General features: G+C 41.4%; 2 protein-coding genes across 5 annotated transcripts; one reads left to right on the forward strand and one right to left on the reverse strand.

Annotated features, from left to right (window-relative positions):
• The first annotated feature begins 2,803 nt into the window (after window positions 1-2,803).
• On the forward strand, window positions 2,804-6,311 carry dnaja (DnaJ heat shock protein family (Hsp40) member A). Of its 3 annotated transcripts, none has more exons than XM_048973343.1 (8): window positions 2,805-3,067; window positions 3,141-3,289; window positions 3,873-4,053; window positions 4,369-4,473; window positions 4,793-5,020; window positions 5,121-5,351; window positions 5,525-5,625; window positions 5,759-6,311. In XM_048973343.1, the coding sequence occupies exons 2-8, from the start codon at window positions 3,158-3,160 to the stop codon at window positions 5,969-5,971; spliced, it is 1,191 nt and encodes a 396-aa protein (XP_048829300.1). In that variant the 5' UTR covers window positions 2,805-3,067; window positions 3,141-3,157; the 3' UTR covers window positions 5,972-6,311. The 3 variants fall into 3 exon arrangements, 2 of the variants coding, with proteins under 2 accessions (XP_048829300.1, XP_048829299.1); XM_048973342.1 differs by having other exon boundaries at window positions 2,806-3,067; window positions 3,144-3,289; XR_007382025.1 differs by lacking the exon at window positions 5,759-6,311 and having other exon boundaries at window positions 2,804-3,067; window positions 3,144-3,289; window positions 5,234-5,351; window positions 5,525-5,545.
• Window positions 6,312-6,519: 208 nt separating this feature from the next.
• Window positions 6,520-8,347, reverse strand: rps27l (ribosomal protein S27 like). 2 transcript variants are annotated; one of them, XM_048972931.1, is made up of 4 exons: window positions 8,195-8,347; window positions 7,331-7,439; window positions 7,116-7,226; window positions 6,520-6,727 (listed from the first exon to the last, which is right to left on the reverse strand). In XM_048972931.1, exons 1-4 carry the CDS (start codon window positions 8,198-8,200, stop codon window positions 6,699-6,701), a joined length of 255 nt encoding a protein of 84 aa, XP_048828888.1. In that variant the 5' UTR covers window positions 8,201-8,347; the 3' UTR covers window positions 6,520-6,698. The 2 variants fall into 2 exon arrangements, with proteins under 2 accessions (XP_048828888.1, XP_048828889.1); XM_048972932.1 differs by lacking the exon at window positions 8,195-8,347 and adding an exon at window positions 7,918-8,138.
• Window positions 8,348-16,957: the final 8,610 nt, after the last annotated feature.

A 16,957-nucleotide genomic window follows, 5' to 3' on the forward strand; every position in this document is an offset into this window, starting at 1 on the left:
TGCATTGTCATGACAAGAAATTGGCCAGATTGCAGGATTAAGCTGTTTCTGATGGGTCTGCACACAGTTTGTGAGGAACTTGCCGATTTGGGTGCGACTGCTGACTCTAATGTGATGTGGGAGACCTTCCGTGATAAGACCCTGATGGTTGCTGAAGGTTGTGTTGGTGTTTTCAGTGTTCCAAAAAGGAGATGTTTCACCTACTTTTACACTGGAACTGTGAGTGCTACGCAGAGTGGAGGGAGAACCTCCACGTTCTTCCCAGTTGATTCTGCGGTTCTCCAGGTGCGTGTTCTTGTTCCTACTCTGTTCAATGCTTGTATAAACTGTGTGTTGGGCAGGGTTATGGGATCCAGCAGTTGTGGAGCATATGTTGGTGATGAAAGATTTACTGATCTTGACTTTGCTGAAGATGCTGTGATCTTTGCGTAGTCACTGGAGGCTCTGATCAGGGCTCTCGAGAAACTGAGCAAGGAGTCTGACTGTCTGAGATTGCGAGTGGACTGGATAAAGACCTACACCCTGGTCTTTAATGACCTCTTAGGCACAGCCATCAGTAGTGTGCCTGTCTGCGGGGAGAAAGTCGACCTTGTCGAGAGATTAACATACCTCGGCAGTGACATTCATGTCTATGGTGACTCTTCCTATGAAGTCACCAGACAGATTGGGAGAACATGGGGGGTCATGAGGTTGCTGGAAAGGGGTGTGTAGCACTCCCAATATCTTTGCATAAGACAAAGGTCCAAGTCTTTAGAGTCCTGGTGCTTTCTGTCTTGCTGTATGGCTGTGAGACATGGACGCTATCCAGTGAGCTGAGACAAAGGCTGGACTCCTTCAGTATTGTGTCCCTTTGGAGAATCCTTGGGAACCGCTGATTTGACTTTGTGTCGAACAAGTGGTTGCGAGAGGAGTCCCGAATGAGGCACGTTATTGGCATTGCTGCAGACCCGAGTGGCTGGAGCAGGCCGAGAAAACACCCACGTAACACCTGGCTGCAGCAAATGGATGGCGATTTCTGGAGTGCGGGACTGGGCCGTGTGTCTGCCTGGGAGGGGGGGGGGGTTGTCGCCAGTTGGAGTTTCACCATGTGGTGGGCACAGCAATGCACATGCTCCCCAGCCTGACCTGACAAGAAATTGCTGCGCGTGGACAGGGGTCAGCATGGGCTCTCTGTCTGGCCTCCGGCTACGGAGCCCCATATGCATCAAGGTTTAATGCCCTAGGTATCGTGACACATAACTCCAGTGATCATCATCAAAATGATCTGCCTCAGTAGCCCTTCTGTTGGTTTGTATCAAACATGATAGTTTTTATTCACATCTCACATCAGTGAGTCCTGGCCGTGTTTGTGTCAATGAGTGGACCTTCTGTGTTGTTTCAGGTTTTCGAGTGGTAGCGCATGACTCCCCAATGCACTTTGTGTGCCCAACCTCGGTGTCGAAACACAGTGTGTGCAGCTGTGGTGTAAATATGAACCAGCCTACTTCCCCGTTAAAGGTGATAATCACTGGTTAGAAACTGTCAGATATCATTGATTGCTAATGATAATGTTATATCGCCTGTCCAAGTATCCATATTCGTCCTGTGCTGTTTTGTTACATTATTTTCGGTTCAAAACACACAGTGAAATTAATGAATACTTTTCTTGACACAGGCGAAACATAAATTCACAAATACTGTAGATGTTAAACACGGACAACATTATGCTACTTGTTGCTGTGTGTTGTTACAACTAGTGCTGGAGAGCTGAAAGACCCTCCCCACACATCTGTATACAGTAAAACCATATTTCTATTTTTGTTAATTTTAATTTCTAATTATTCTTTTCTATTTTGTTTGAATATGTATTTTACATATTGTTTTTGTATCTTTGTCTTTCTGTTTGATCTCGGGATCAATGAACTGTCTATCTAATCTAATCTAAAACGGATTATACTGTTACCATGTCTATGGGCAGCAAACTATTTCTAAAGGGAATAAGTTTTAAGAGCTGATTGGTTCTTTTATGGTCACGTGTGTTTTCTCAAGAAACTGTACTGCACTTCTGCGCGACTAATACATTTATATTGTTTTATTGTATACACGTTCGAACGATTTCAACCATTACTAAGGTTCATTTTTCACTATTTCAATACAATGGAATTATAATACAACTATTAATAAACAAATTAAAATTAATAAGAATACGTAGGTGTCCATTGAGTTTTAAATTGACACTAATGTGACAAATTACGAAGTTAAAAAAATCTGGGTTTGAAATCAGCCCGACGTGAGCCGGCAATTTGTATGTTGCTTTGGTTTCCGTCAATGATTCGATTAGACTGGCATCCATGAATTTGCCCGTATTGTGCCCCGATATCCAATTCGCCGAATGTTCTACCATGTGCCCTAATGTTGCCTAATTCAACACGACTCTATACTAGATTTGCGAGAGGGAAATTGCTGCATTTTAAAAGTATGTTTGGGTTCGTTTTTAGTTCCTCTAATAACGTTTTATTAAACCGTGGACATTTGACTAATACGCAAAATAAATACAAATGTATATACCACCAAAGGATTGCCTGTTCAATTCTTTCAACATCAAAATGCCTCTTATGAAAATAATAGTTCAGTTACGCATTCCAAATAAGTAGTTGTGTAATTATAGAAACGCAGACGCAGCATGGATGGAACGGTGTGCCTCAGCCAATAGAGCGCCATGTATCCCCGATAACTTATTATTATTATGTGGGCTGTCGATGGTACCATATTTAGGTTGCGGGGCAACATGTGACCAACGCGTCGAGGCGGCACGATGCGGCTCGGCTAGGATCGGACTCGAAATTTCTGGGCATCGCCGCGTCACTGCCGAATGGTCTCCAGAAAGTTCCGTCCTACCGCCTATAAATGCGGCTATCCGTCAGACGGAGGGGAGGGAGCGTTCAAACGCTGCAGCGGGCCGAGGCTCGTATACAGCGGCTTTAAGGCTGGTACGGCCGCCGGACCGACAGAAACCGAAAACATCGGTCAGCGACTGGGGGATTAAAACATTTTATTGTTATAAGCCACTTTACTCGTCAGATCTGAGGTAATTACTGATGAAAATGCGCGTAAATTTGTGTTATTGTGGCTCTTCCGTTTTATCGTGTGTGTTCTGTCAGCAGGATAAGCTGTCAGGATGGTTAAAGAAACAGGTTTCTACGACGTCTTGGGCGTCCGGCCCACATCGTCCGCGGAGGAGATAAAGAAGGCGTACAGAAAGCTGGCGCTGAAATATCACCCGGACAAGAACCCGAACGAGGGCGAGAAGGTAAGACGCGGACGGGGAAGCTGGACCCCGCAACGCCGGGAGGCGACGGGAAGCTTCTGGAAGGGCTCCTTCAAGACTGTCCCCGGACCGGGTTACAGTCTCACATTTTAGATTTAGCATTTTAAGCCATGTGAAATCCCTCTTTTCGTGACAGGGGTATCACAATTAATGCAGCAATCCGCAAATTTGTAAAAAAAAATGAAGTGGTTTTAAAACTATCGCGAACACATATATATTACACACACAGACACACACTTAATACGAGTTAACGTATACATGGGTGTCTACGAAATATTTTCGGTTATTAAGTGTTGCAGTACTTCAGGTTAACATGCAAGATGCATCAGGGGTTTTAGGTGGTGCCCTGGTTGGTAGTTGTCTGAGGGGGGTGTGGCAGTGAGTATTTTAATTAAGATGGTCATTTGTATCGTTTTATTGGTTCACCCCCGCAGTTCAAACACTGTGTTTATTGTCTATTGTTCCATACATTTATTATATAGAGATCACACAAATTGATAAATGTCAACCTGACCCTTTAGACCTGACGATGAAAGGCTGGAAGTGTCCTATTTTTCTGCTGCAGTTTAAGCTCATATCTCAAGCCTATGAGGTCCTGTCAGACCCAAAGAAGAGGGAACTTTATGACCAAGGAGGAGAGCAGGCCATTAAGGAGGGAGGTATGAGTGGAAGTGGATTTTCTTCACCGATGGACATTTTCAACATGTTTTTTGGTGGCGGTGGCAGAATGCAGAGAGAGAGGAAAGGTAAGCCTATTTTATTGGCTTTTACAGAATGATACTTTTATGACTTGCAGTAAAACAAGTGAAATGTCTGCTTACCTTTGAAGAACTGGTACTAGAATTTGCTTTTACCATGTATTTTTAATTTGGACATAATGGTATGTTTTCCAGCTTCCTTATAACAAAAATCATAAAAAAAATTTGTCACTGAAAGAGTTTTAAAAGCAACCATTTTCATGCAGTTTATAAACACAATGATTTGGTGTTCACCATACAAACATACTGTCTTGTCATTTGATTGTATAGATATTGCTTAGTATTTATGTTCCTATGTCATAGGCAAAAATGTAGTTCATCAGCTGAGTGTTACACTGGAGGAGATGTACAATGGTTCAACAAGAAAACTTGGCCTCCAGAAGAATGTGATCTGTGAGAAGTGTGATGGTATGTTGGGATTCATTTTAGTAATATTGCATTGCTGCTTTGGAACATGCGTGGTGAATTTCAAGGCTTAGTGTAAAAATGGTACATGAGAATCCCTTGCCTAGAATAAAGGCAATTGCTTCAATAAAGGCAATTGCTTGAATAAGTTCAAACACTGCAAATATATGGCTTTCTAAGTTCCTGTCTTATTACAAAAGCAATATTCTGTAGAAACTGGTAAGTCAGGTTAACATGCAAGATGTAACCAAGACTGAGGTTATCTGACAGGTTTAATATGAATTTTTAATAGGCTAAAGCTAGGTCTGTGTCCCATTTCCAGGTTATGGGGGAAAGAAAGGAACTTTGGAGAAGTGTTCAAACTGCAAAGGGAGGGGAGTTCAGATCCAGGTGCAACAGATAGGCCCAGGCATGATTCAGCAAATTCAGAGCATGTGTCCGGATTGCCAGGGTCAGGGGGAAAGATTCAACTCCAAAGATCGCTGTAAAAACTGCAATGGGCAGAAAGTGGAGCGCAAGAAAAAGCTCCTTGAAGTCCACATCGACAAAGGTAAGTGGGCTAGTCAGCATATAAATCTGGTTCTAGGACTTAATTTCATGCCTGTGCTTGCAACTCAAGTAGTAGTTTTGTAATCTCTTAATTCATCTAGGCATGAAGGATGGCCAGAAGATCACATTTTATGGAGAAGGTGACCAGGAACCAGGTCTGGAACCTGGTGATGTAATTATTGTCCTTGATCAGAATGAGCACCCTGTCTTCCAGAGGCAACATGATAACATCATTATGAAGATGGAGATCAAGTTGGTAGAAGCACTCTGTGGGTTTAAGAGAACCATCACCACTCTAGATAATAGAGTACTTATGATCAGCTCACCACCAGGTAAATATCACATACCATTTACTTTCAATCTGAAGTTGAACTTTTCATGTGCGTACCTTGCTGTGTTTGACACATTGTACTTCTGGAGGACATCATTAGAACTTTTAAGAAATTTACAAACGATTAGATTAGATTTACAAACAAAAGATTAATAAGACTCCACTGTATTGCAGGAAATGTTGTGAAACACAATGACATAAAATGCATTCAAAATGAAGGCATGCCTATCTACAAAGATCCGTGTGAGAGGGGGCAGCTCATCATCCAGTTCATTGTAAGTTTGCTTTTTTTGATAACTTGGGATTCTTGTGTTTGTCTTCCCAGTACTTTGAAGAAATATTTTGGTGCATGTTTCCAGCTGCAGTTGGAAAGTGATTGTGAATTTCAGTTGGACTGCTTATGTTTAGGTGGAATTTCCAGAAAATGGTTGGATCTCTAGAAGTATGTTACCCGACTTGGAAGCTCTGCTGCCTCTTAGAGAAGAGCTCATCATTTCTGATGATGCAGAAGAGGTGGATCTCTGTGATACAGACCTCAGCTCCCAACAGCATGTTCACAGGGGGGAGTCTTATGAAGAGGATGAAGGGCCTAGGGGTGGAGTGCAGTGCCATACTCAGTGATGGGGACCTTTGTGGCTCTGACACTAAGTGAAGTATGAATGCATGAAACTGTTGTGTTTATGCACCTTTTGTATAACCCTGATTGAGGGATCTTGTCAGTAAATACAAAAACCTGCACATTTACCTGTTCATCTTATTGTCACAAAGACTGGAATAATGTTCTTTCTGTGAAGGTGAGTTTATCACTGTAAGAATACCTGTTAAGTAAAGATTGGTGAGTTTTTGTAATAGTTTGAAACTTGTAATATTTTGGCCAGTACTTGTTCTTTATCTATGTAACCTTGTTTATTCCCTTGAACCACAAAATTAGATAAAACCTATTGAAATATACCTGCTCATGGTGAATTATGCTTATGAATATCTGGCTTCTGTGCAGCTAAGCACATCTGACAAGTATTGTGAGGACAGAAGTTCTTGTCTGAATGTCCAGCAATTTAGAGTGAGGGATATACATAATATATATATAAAGGGATATATTAATATGAACCTCTTGAAAGGGAGGATTTTCAACCCAAAACATTTAATTTACTAAAAATACAGCAGACCAATAAGTTTCTTGCTTTTAATAAATCAAGCTTTTATAAAGTACATTACTTTAATTACAGTAAACAAAGCAGAAATATCCTGCTGTCTATGAAAATCATTTCATTGGAACCACAATTAAGGCATTGATCAGTGGGGTGCATCGTATCTCTCATGATGTAATCATTCCATTACTGACATGTGTTCAGTGTTGCTTTCGTCTGAAAGAGCAACCTAAAAAAACAACATACCATTATACTGAATCCATCTATTATTGAAATTTAATCCATTTATATAAGTATAAAGATAATGGATCAATACCAATTATTGCATCATGCTACAACATTTAATCAAAATCTGGTAACACTTGAGGATACGTAGTACTACGCTCTAATGTATGAACCAGAAACTGTTACGTGAACAAACATGGTATCAGAAAGTATTTCATACAGTTATATTTGTTCATGATTTGTAACTGAGTAGTTATTTGTGCCCCCTCAAATGTCACCCAAAACGTATAATCAAATTCAAAACTCGGATGGGTGAAACCATGCAGGATACCTTACAAAAACAACATTCTGATCGGAGTAAAATCTCACATATTGAGTGTTTAACCACTTACCCTCGGTCAGCCTGGCTTTCCCCCCAGTCGGCTGGCAGAGCACATTAGAGCAGCCCACACACAAGACCACTGTCTGAGCATGACTGAACACTGTTGTGATCTTATAGCAGCCTGCAAACAATAACACAATTCTGTTACAATAAGCAAGGAAACAGCACATACCCATATAAACGAGAGTACAGTAAGTGGCAAAAACTAGACTCCCAAAGAAACACCTGGGCATTTAACATCCATGAAGTAAGAATTGGGACTCTGAACCAGGCGTTTTTTCTTATGTTGCTTTTTCTCTAAGTCAAGAGAAGGATGAAGTAAATCTTTCGCCAACTGAAACAGAAAACAAAAGTAGTTACGAGTAAGAAACAGACCCGCAGGAAATTAACGGCTCGAGCAGCGGTCAGCACCATGACGTATTTTGACATGCATTTCGATGAAAATGCATTATTTTAAACTACGTTTCTCAATCAAAACATTTTACCACGTACACGAACTCCAGGAGCCAAGGGGAATGTTGCCCCGGGAGGTCCATAAAGTCATGTCACAATGTTTATTGCAATACACACCGAAAGTGACACGCTACATTTCCAACCCATCTTGGTTAATGTTTCTTTTATAGATAAGTCCGATGCTGACTGCCACATTTGCCAGAAACTTAAGTAAACCTTAAAATGCATGCAAACATAAATACACAGGCATGATTAATTATATAACACACTGTTCATCAAAGCAGTTGTTACACCTTTACTTAAATAACTACAGTTAGTTAGACAAGACCAAGCTATAGGTTAAAGTAGAACCATACGACCTAAATCTTAATGCCGAAAGGAGCAGTTTGTTTTCATACGCCACGTTATATATGATTCATCAAAACAGACACGCATCTGAGTAATGGCGCTGATCAAAATGCTGAGGCCTGACATAACCATGTGCGCTGGGCACATATAACAGCAAACTTCAGAAACATCAGCGCGAAGCGGAAATCTCAACTAAATCTGACGTTTTAGAAACGCCATCTTGTTGATTACCAGCAAAACAATGTCAATTGAAAATATGAAAAATCTGCAGAGAAAAACATTACGTACTGGCATTTTAACTTGGTGCTGTTCGCTTTCATAGACAGATCGATTGGTTTGTCTGAGGGTGAAAATAAGAGGTTGCCAGTTCCGGGAATAGAATCCCCCTTTTTGCACGGCTCCACGGGGTTGCCACCGCCCATTGGGGAATTCTAGAAGTTAGACCTGTAAAATGCAGTTTAAATAGAAATCTTGTTCTTAAGACTGTATCCGCGGCAGCAAACATCCATTGATTTAAACATGGTCACGACGCAGCCATTCGTTTATTTTATGTCTTTACCCCAGTCTTCATTGAATATTTCAGCGATTACGATGATTAGTGTACAACTATGATATTATGTCTGTCAAAGTGTGTTAGCTTAACCATTTCAAAACCTCTCCTCGAGTTACCCAGTATTTGCAGCAACCATACAACTACATGGCAAGCCGTTTTACCTTTAATGTTATAATTTCTAGAAGATATCACAAATTCAGTTGTAACTAGATCAAATGCAATATCTTGATATCTGGAGTTTTTGAGATTTAAAAAGTTTTCCTCATTCATTTCAATGGGAGCTGGAATTTGAGCTAGTAAAAATGCCAATTTCTGATGTCAGAAATTCAATTGTAACTAGTTATAATTCAGTTTTAACTAACTGTTTTAACTAGTTCAAATTCCAGCTCCAATTGAAATTAATGAGAAAAACGGTCTGAATCTCACTAGGTAAAATAAAATTTTACTGAATCTGAAACTGGATCTGTGATATCCTCTAGAATTGAAATAAAGCTAAATCGACTTACCAGATCCAGCCAACATCTTGCAATAACATGCAATGCATATGTCCATTTGCCTTTATGTTAAATAAATGCAATGGATGATGCAGCACCATCTTCACCAACATGTGCAGGGGCTCAAGCATAAAATGGGAAGGAATTTTAGATAGATAAACTGGAAAATCCGAAGGAAACCCCATAATAACATGGGTGTGAGGGTTCTGTGTTAATCACTGCAACACTTTGACGTCACATTACCAATTTAATGCTCCATATTTTAAGACACTTTTATTTATTTTATGAATATTTTTGGAACGTGAATTAAAATGAAGAAGCATGTCATATTCACAAACTGGCAGCCTGTTGGCCTGTGATGTAAGCTTCCTATAACGGGGCCCCAGTGCAAGTGCATTTTATTTATTTATTTATTTTGGGGGGTGGGGCTCTCCTCATTTCTGGACACATGTCCATGTACATGAGCAAATCTACAAGACCCCCACCCTGAGAACAAAAACTGATCTGTGCTGGATTGTGGTATCAGTTTTAGGTATATGTGTGTATACATTTCGCTCCTTTTCTGAGATTCTCTTCCGACCTGTAATCTTCCCACATACGTGGTTCAAAAATAGGCATGTCACAGTGTCAACACCTCCACAGCAGTGTGATATACACTCAAAATGCCAACCACGCCGATAATACCGGTTAACAATGAAAGACAGCTTAACTACTTGCTTCACATTTTTATTGTTGTTATAAAAATTCACAAGTTGAGGTTAGTCCCTCGGTTACACGTTTACACAGGTCTTATGTTCACTTGCCCACTGGCCCTTTATGCCCCCCCCCCCCCCCCATTTCAGTGGCCCCCCCAGTGCTGCTGCATCGCCTCACTGCCTATAGTTCTGCCAGTGCCGTTAATTCAAAAGTCATTCACATGTAAAATTAAGAAAAAGGTTAAAATCCACCCTTCCTCTTATTCCCCTTTAGCTCTGTCACTTTTTAAAACTAAAAGTTGTTCATTGTTTTTTTTCTTCGTATACTTTTAGTGAAAGCTAGGCGTTTGCACTGGGACGATCCTTTATTGGCCATTGAAGCGTACTTACATTGTGGTTGTCCTGCTTTAGTTCTAATAGTTGGAGAATGTTCTGTATGGCCTGGTTTGTTTTGAAACAAATGACAGTATTGAGCTCACAGCGCTGTGCAGTCCCTCAAGATGTGGGATGGTGAGAAAGCATTGGATGTTGATCTCATTCAAGATCAAGTCCAAAGCCAGAGTAGCCATCTTGGGTTGGGTTGAGTTCCTAAGGAAGTGTCAAAGACTGATAGACAGGCTGGAGCCTGTATCTCTTACATGTATTAAAAATGTATTGTAATGTGACCGGACAGCAGAGAGGAACTGTGTGCTGTAGGTGTCCGGGATGGGGGGTCCAGTTTCTACTATGGTTCTTGGTATGTGGAGCATGCATGTCCTCCTCATATTTGTTCCGGGTTTCTCTTCACACAGCAAAAATTGTACAGAAAGGTGAACTGGCATCTCTGGATTGTCCTTAGTATTTGAATTTGTGTGAGTGTGCCCTGTGATTGGCTGGCACTCTATCCAGATTATCCTGTACCCTCTGATATGGAAGTCATGGAAGACATAAAATAGCAGCCCAATAGAAACACCTTTCAATAAAGCATCACTATTTCGATCTTAATGTCCCATCTGATCGCATTAAGTGGAGAAAATTATAATCTTCTTATGATTGGTGTATTCGGTTATTATTCAGGAGTTTATGTTCTCATAAGGCTTATAACTGTTACATCTGCGTTAGAAATCAGATACCACCCATTGTGAGCGGTAATATTAAGTGTTGTTACCAGCCATTTTGTTCAATCCTGACTCATGCTCACATAATTACTTAATTCACTGCTTGTAACACCCAGAGGTGGAAAGTTTGGGTTCAGAAAGTACAAATCCAGACAAAAATATTGCTTTGACCAACCAGTTGAGTGACTGTGACTGCGACTCTTTATACTCAACTGGTTTGGTTCTCATGCCATGCTTATGTGCGCACATACATACCTCTGTACATACATGCATACATTCTAACACTCATATACATAGACACTAACACACACATACATGCATTCTAACACTCATATACATAGCTACTGATGTACATCTATAGAAATTTTGACACTCATATACAAAGAAATTGACACACCCACATACATACTGTCATGCCCGGTTCGTCCGCTCCTCATGTGTGCCACGCCCCCTGACACGCCCCCTGACACGCCCCCTGATTATCCACGTGTGCTTCCCCGATCTAGCCCAGCTGCGTCTGATTATTTTTGCTCAGTCCTGTCTATTTCAGTCTGTGTCTTGTCTTAGTTCTTTGTCCGTCATTGATGTTTGTCAATGCTAGTGTTCCGTCCTGCCCTACCCGCTCTGTTTCCTAAATAAATCCCCAGTTTTCCCCCGTACTTTGCCTGCCTTGCCTGCTTCCTGCTCGCTCGCCTGCCCGTGCCTCACCCGCTTCACCGGCGATCACAACACATACATTCTCAAACTCATATTCCCACATACTTGTACACACATGTTCTCATGTTATGCATACATATGTATGTTTCTAACCAGGTCCTTGGAGACTGTCAGACAGTCCATGGTTTTACTCCTTTCTAGCTCCCTTGTAAGAAGCTGGGAGGGAGAAAAAAATGTGTATTGTATGGCTGGGAGCTGATAGGGACTGTATGGGGGCCCTGAGAACCAGGTTGGAAAACACTGTCTTAGATATTTTCTTGAATTATAGCACTGTTGCCTCACACCTCTGGGTCCCGGGTTCGAGTCTCCGCCTGGGTCACATGTGTGCGGAGTTTGCATGTTCTCCCCATGTCATCGTGGGGTTTCCTCCGGGTACTCCGGTTTCCCCCCACAGTCCAAAAACATGCTGAGGCTAATTGGAGTTGCTAAAATTGCCCATAGGAGTGCATGTGAGAGTGAATGGTGTGTGAGTGTGCCCTGCGATGGGCTGGTCCCCCATCCTGGGTTGTTCCCTGCCTTGTGCCCATTGCTTCCGGGATAGGCTCCGGACCCCCCGTGACCCAGAAGGATAAGCGGTTTGGAAAATGGATGGATGTACTAAAGCACAATGTGGAATTATCCATCTTCTGTACCTGCTTGTCCTGTGCAGGGTTGCAGAGGTCTGAATGCTATGGGTGCAAGGCAGGGAATAACTCAGGATGGGGCACCATCCACACCTATGGGCAATTTGGCAACTCCAGTTCATCTTAGCATATTTAGCAAACCAGTGAGCCCAGAGAAAACTCCAGATATGAATGAATGAATGAATGAAAGTTACATTTATACAGCACTTTTTCAAACACCAAAAGCACTTTACAGAACCAATGGGGAGCCACTTCAAAAACACCCTTTGTGTAGCCCCCACCTGGGCGACAGCAGCCATTTTGCAACACTACGCTCACCACACTCTAGCTAAGGCAGTGAAGGGACAGGAGAGAATTCACCAATAAGATATAGGGTATGATTATGAGGCCAGATCTGATAGGCCACAGTGGGCAATTTTAACCAAAATATTGGGCTACCACGCCTACTCTTTCAAAAGACGCCCAGGGACCCTTTATGACCTCAGAGAGTCCAGACCTTGGTTTTACATCTCATCTAAAGGATGGCACCATTTTTACAGCACAGAGGGGCATTGGAATCTACACAGACCACAGGATGGACACACCAAACCCTGGTCCCAGTGATGTGAGACAATAGTGGGAATCACTGCATCACCATGCCACACTTGCATGGAGTTAGTGTCTTTAAATTCACTACCAATAGAACCTGTGTCAGTTTTCTTTTTAGCCTTTAAGCTCTGCAGCATTTCCTAATGGATGCTAATGTATTCTCATTATAAAATAATACTAAGGACAACAACTGTGCATTTTGTTCTCACTGAAATGCCTGGCAATAGGAATGAATCTCTTGATCAATTAAACGACTGTGGGAAGCAAGAGATAAATTAAACTAATCAAAATGAATAAAGTGCCAAACGATAAATGAAAATAGGACAAATTTCATTGTAATGATGTTTATTAGCTACATTGTATTTATCTTCTGCAGACGAGGTTAAATAATATTTTACAGAGACATCGCTTTTTAAACATTTAAAACAGCATCTTGTGCAGCAGTTTTTAAACAACGGCGACAGACTAATAACGGAAAACATTGATAAGACAGTCACACACTTATACACATGTGCACAGTGGATGGTGATATGCAGATCAAAAACACGTATGTTCATGTACATTCTCTGTGAGCTGGATGAAGCAGGGCATGAGAATAGGAGCTACATCAGCCCTGCCCATTTTGGCTTATGTTGACAAGTAAAGCCGTGATTGGCTAAACTCAGCTAATAGCTGTGGTGTCGCTATGAGGTCAGTGGTGGCAGCTGAGCTTCCCTTTGCTGTCCCTGCCTATCCGGAGCTCCAGGCATAGGATGACAAAGGGAAACCCACAGGCCACAGGGGGGTGTCCACGCCACATCCACTGCTCCATGTCTATATCAGCTCACTTGGTCTTCAGCCCAACAACAGAAAACTCGTTAGAGCCTCATCTCCAAATATTCAACAGGAGCATTGTGAGGCATTCTATAACTTAATCCGATATTTGTTTCTTTTCAGGACAACAGAAAGCTTTCCACGAAGAATCTTTTTCTGACTAATACAGCTGGATCTGATTGGGGAATCTACCCAGATCTCCTACAGGATATTTGTCCATGTCTCCATGGTACATACACAAATTTAGAAGCTTAAAGGCAGTCCCCCAGATATATGGTAGCCTAACATAATACGCTCGTATATTATGTTCATTCCAAATATGGAACGTTATTTTGGTTGCATTCCATTTGGCTGCAGGCTTGCATCTATTCTTATCCTCTCTATACCGCCCGTAATTTCCCATGATGCAATGCCCATGGCACAGTTCATTGCTTTGGTCTGGATGAGTGGTCCATGAGAATAGAATCACCCAAACACAGCGCAGGCACACAATTAAGTAAACCTACTATGTTTTACCAGTTTAACCACAGTGCTTGAAATTTAAAGCAGCAAAGCTCTGTTACTCAAGCAAGATACATGAATTCTGAAAATGCCTCAGTTTCTGGTCATTTGTAAAAGGTTGTTGCCACTGGAACTCAAATGGTCCTGTTTCCTTAAACCAGACAAGTCACATGTTTGCTAAGGTCACTAAAATTATTTTAATTTGATTCATTATAATATTTCATAGCATTAATAGTAATAATCAAGAAATGCAAGCTAAATGATAATACTTCTATTGCTACTCCAGCAGTATATCTAGTAGCTATATCTATATATGTTGTGTTAGGAAGACAGAGGACATCTCAGTAACCATCAATATCATCAGTATGAGAGTATATCTACTGCAAGTGTCCAATGGCCTGCTTGGTCCCTTTCAAAGTAATGTTTGAATACCGTATTCTTTTCATGAAAGGTTCAGGGTTTCAGACCAGGAAATATCGGACCTGGATGTCATTAATTCCCCAGGTCTTATTCAATGTATACTGAATAATGTGTAAATGTTCAATATAAGTTCAAAACATGGAGACATACCGACAGACAGACCAATAGCCTGCAATGAATGTTATTGTCAATGGTCGCTGTACACTGCTCCACTGAGACAATTTTTCTGACACTGAATAGATATTGACCACTAAATAGATCAGTTGATTCCCCTCCTCCATTCCTCCAACCACTTTATGCCATCTGCACTGGAGTTAGGGGTGCTGGGCAGGGGAAAAAAGTAAAACAAGGTTACAGTAGACCTGAAATGTCATGGTTAGTTTTGTGAAACAAAGCCCCCAATTAGTTACTGTCAGTATAAACCGTATTGACATGACTGGTACGCAAGTACACATTACTTATAAAAGCGATACGTGCGGCAATCGATTGTGAATCGAATGTGAATACGTACGTACATATCGTGCATTTTAACCTTTATATGCCAATTCGTACTTCATTTGCGGTATAGAGGTTAAAATGCACGGTAATTTCTTGTCATATTGGCGCAAATGTACATAAAATACGTACGTATTTGCACTGTTACATTAATCGATTGCCACACGTATCGCTTTTAAAGGTGAATGCGTACTTGCGCACCAGTTATGTCAAGCCCTAACTATAAAGACAGCTTTCTTTACCTAAGCTCGACAATTCTGCAGAGAAAAAAATGAACTTGAACAACACAAAACGAATGTATAAGGTAGACATGGAATAATGTGTCTCTTATAAACAGACAAAGTAGTCCTAAAACCAATATCTGGGACTAATAATAGAAATAATGTACACGCGATGAACGGAGTTCTGCTTCCCTAAAATATTCACACCTATGTGTGATACCTACTACAGCCAGAATTCTGCTATTAGCCAAAGGAGTCCAAAATGTTGCTGTCCTGGATGTTCCAAATCCTCTTATTCAGAGCCTAATCATAATCCTGAGAATGCTAAAACAGAGGCTTAGCGCAGCCCTGGAGATGCAGTGCTGTGAGATGCGTAGACAGGTCTAATAAATTGTGCTGTTGTTATTAACACAAAGCACAGTGTGGAGACTCAGTGCGCTCGTTGCCTTATCCAGGCTTTTATACAGACTTATTGTGCCTCAGGGCATTCATAGAACTCAGTGCAATGCAAAGCCAGCACAGAATTATTCTATAAGTAATAACTTTGGAAGTTATGACAACCCTGGTTGTTGCTGTATGACAGCAAAATGACCTTCGCACAGACAATTCATGCTGTTGCAGGGGGATAGAGTGTTTGCAGTGTTGGTCCACAATCTCAGTGTTTCCCTCGTGTCATTGGCCGTAATACCAATTACACTAAGCCGTTATTCCTAAATCAATAGGCTGTTAGGTTAATAGTACCTCGGTTCAAAGCGATATCTGTACGGGTTTTTGTGCCTGGTTTAATCCTAATTAAAATCGAAATGTTTGAAGCAAATCTCTGCAGGAAGTTCAGACAGGGGTGACAAAGAGGATTGGAAAAATCCCATCGCAGCTGGAGACTCGACCTGGCGTGCAGAGGGCTTAATGAGCAAGAGCTGAACAGTGACATCTGATCAGCACCGTCACACGGAAGGTCTTTTCTGAGAGCTCACATTAATTTACTAATAAACGGCCAAACAACAACAATGTGAGGAAAAACATACTAAACATATTATAGAAATGTTCCTTTCGACTTGCCCTTATTGACTCTTTTCCAAGTTAGTATCCTAGAATAACAGACATAAACTTTTCTGAAACACTCTTAAAAATGAGTTGGCTTAATGGGACATTAACCGTCATCTTTTAAAAATCTCTCATAAATTTAAAAATGCTAAATTAGCTAAAAATGATTTGCCAACAGTCTTACGATTACTTGTACAGATTACGAATCACGTTTTTCTCCACTAAATGTTCTATAGGAAATTCTTCACTGGGATCCAGCAGTCCGTCATCATTTCAGATATATTACATGATATTTCAGTTTAAGCTGCACAAGAAACTCTAACTTCTTGGCTTCATTTATTTGCATCAGTCGATACTGAGTTGAATAATCAATAATCCTGACTTGAAAAAGATGTACTACCAGCAACCCCCCACTGACGATTTAAGGCATGGATGTTCTTGGTCATGGACTCAGATATACCATACGGTTTGCGTCCTACCTTGGCGTTTGATGAGAGGCTATCTCAAGGAAACCACAGAGGAAGAAGCGCTGGAGAATGGGAGGGACGGACTCGGTGCCTGGCCTGAGCCTGCTCGGGGCGTCCCAACCAGATGCACACTCCTCATCTTCTGCTCCCAGTCTGACCAGCTCACTGAAGCCCACAGCACCCTGAATTCCATCCCTTTATGAAGAACGCTTCATATGATGAGCATGTGAGCCGGCTCTTTGTTCAGGCAGGTCTTATGACTCCAGTTCAAGGTAATCCTTTCTGCAGTCTTATGACCCACCTCCTTGCCTACAGGGTATTTT

Source organism: Brienomyrus brachyistius, chromosome 13 (assembly GCF_023856365.1).
Source record: "Brienomyrus brachyistius isolate T26 chromosome 13, BBRACH_0.4, whole genome shotgun sequence".
NCBI lineage: Eukaryota > Metazoa > Chordata > Actinopteri > Osteoglossiformes > Mormyridae > Brienomyrus > Brienomyrus brachyistius.

Coding starts and splice junctions, on each gene's coding strand:
- dnaja (XM_048973343.1), top strand. CDS start 3,158: ATGGTTAAAGAAACAGGTTTCTACGACGTCTTGGGCGTCCGGCCCACA. Junction 4,054..4,368: donor AATGCAGAGAGAGAGGAAAG/GTAAGCCTATTT, acceptor CCTATGTCATAG/GCAAAAATGTAGTTCATCAG. Junction 5,626..5,758: donor AGCTCATCATCCAGTTCATT/GTAAGTTTGCTT, acceptor GCTTATGTTTAG/GTGGAATTTCCAGAAAATGG.
- rps27l (XM_048972931.1), bottom strand. Junction 7,227..7,330: donor CATGGATGTTAAATGCCCAG/GTGTTTCTTTGG, acceptor TATTGTTTGCAG/GCTGCTATAAGATCACAACA. Junction 6,728..7,115: donor GAAAGCCAGGCTGACCGAGG/GTAAGTGGTTAA, acceptor TTGTTTTTTTAG/GTTGCTCTTTCAGACGAAAG.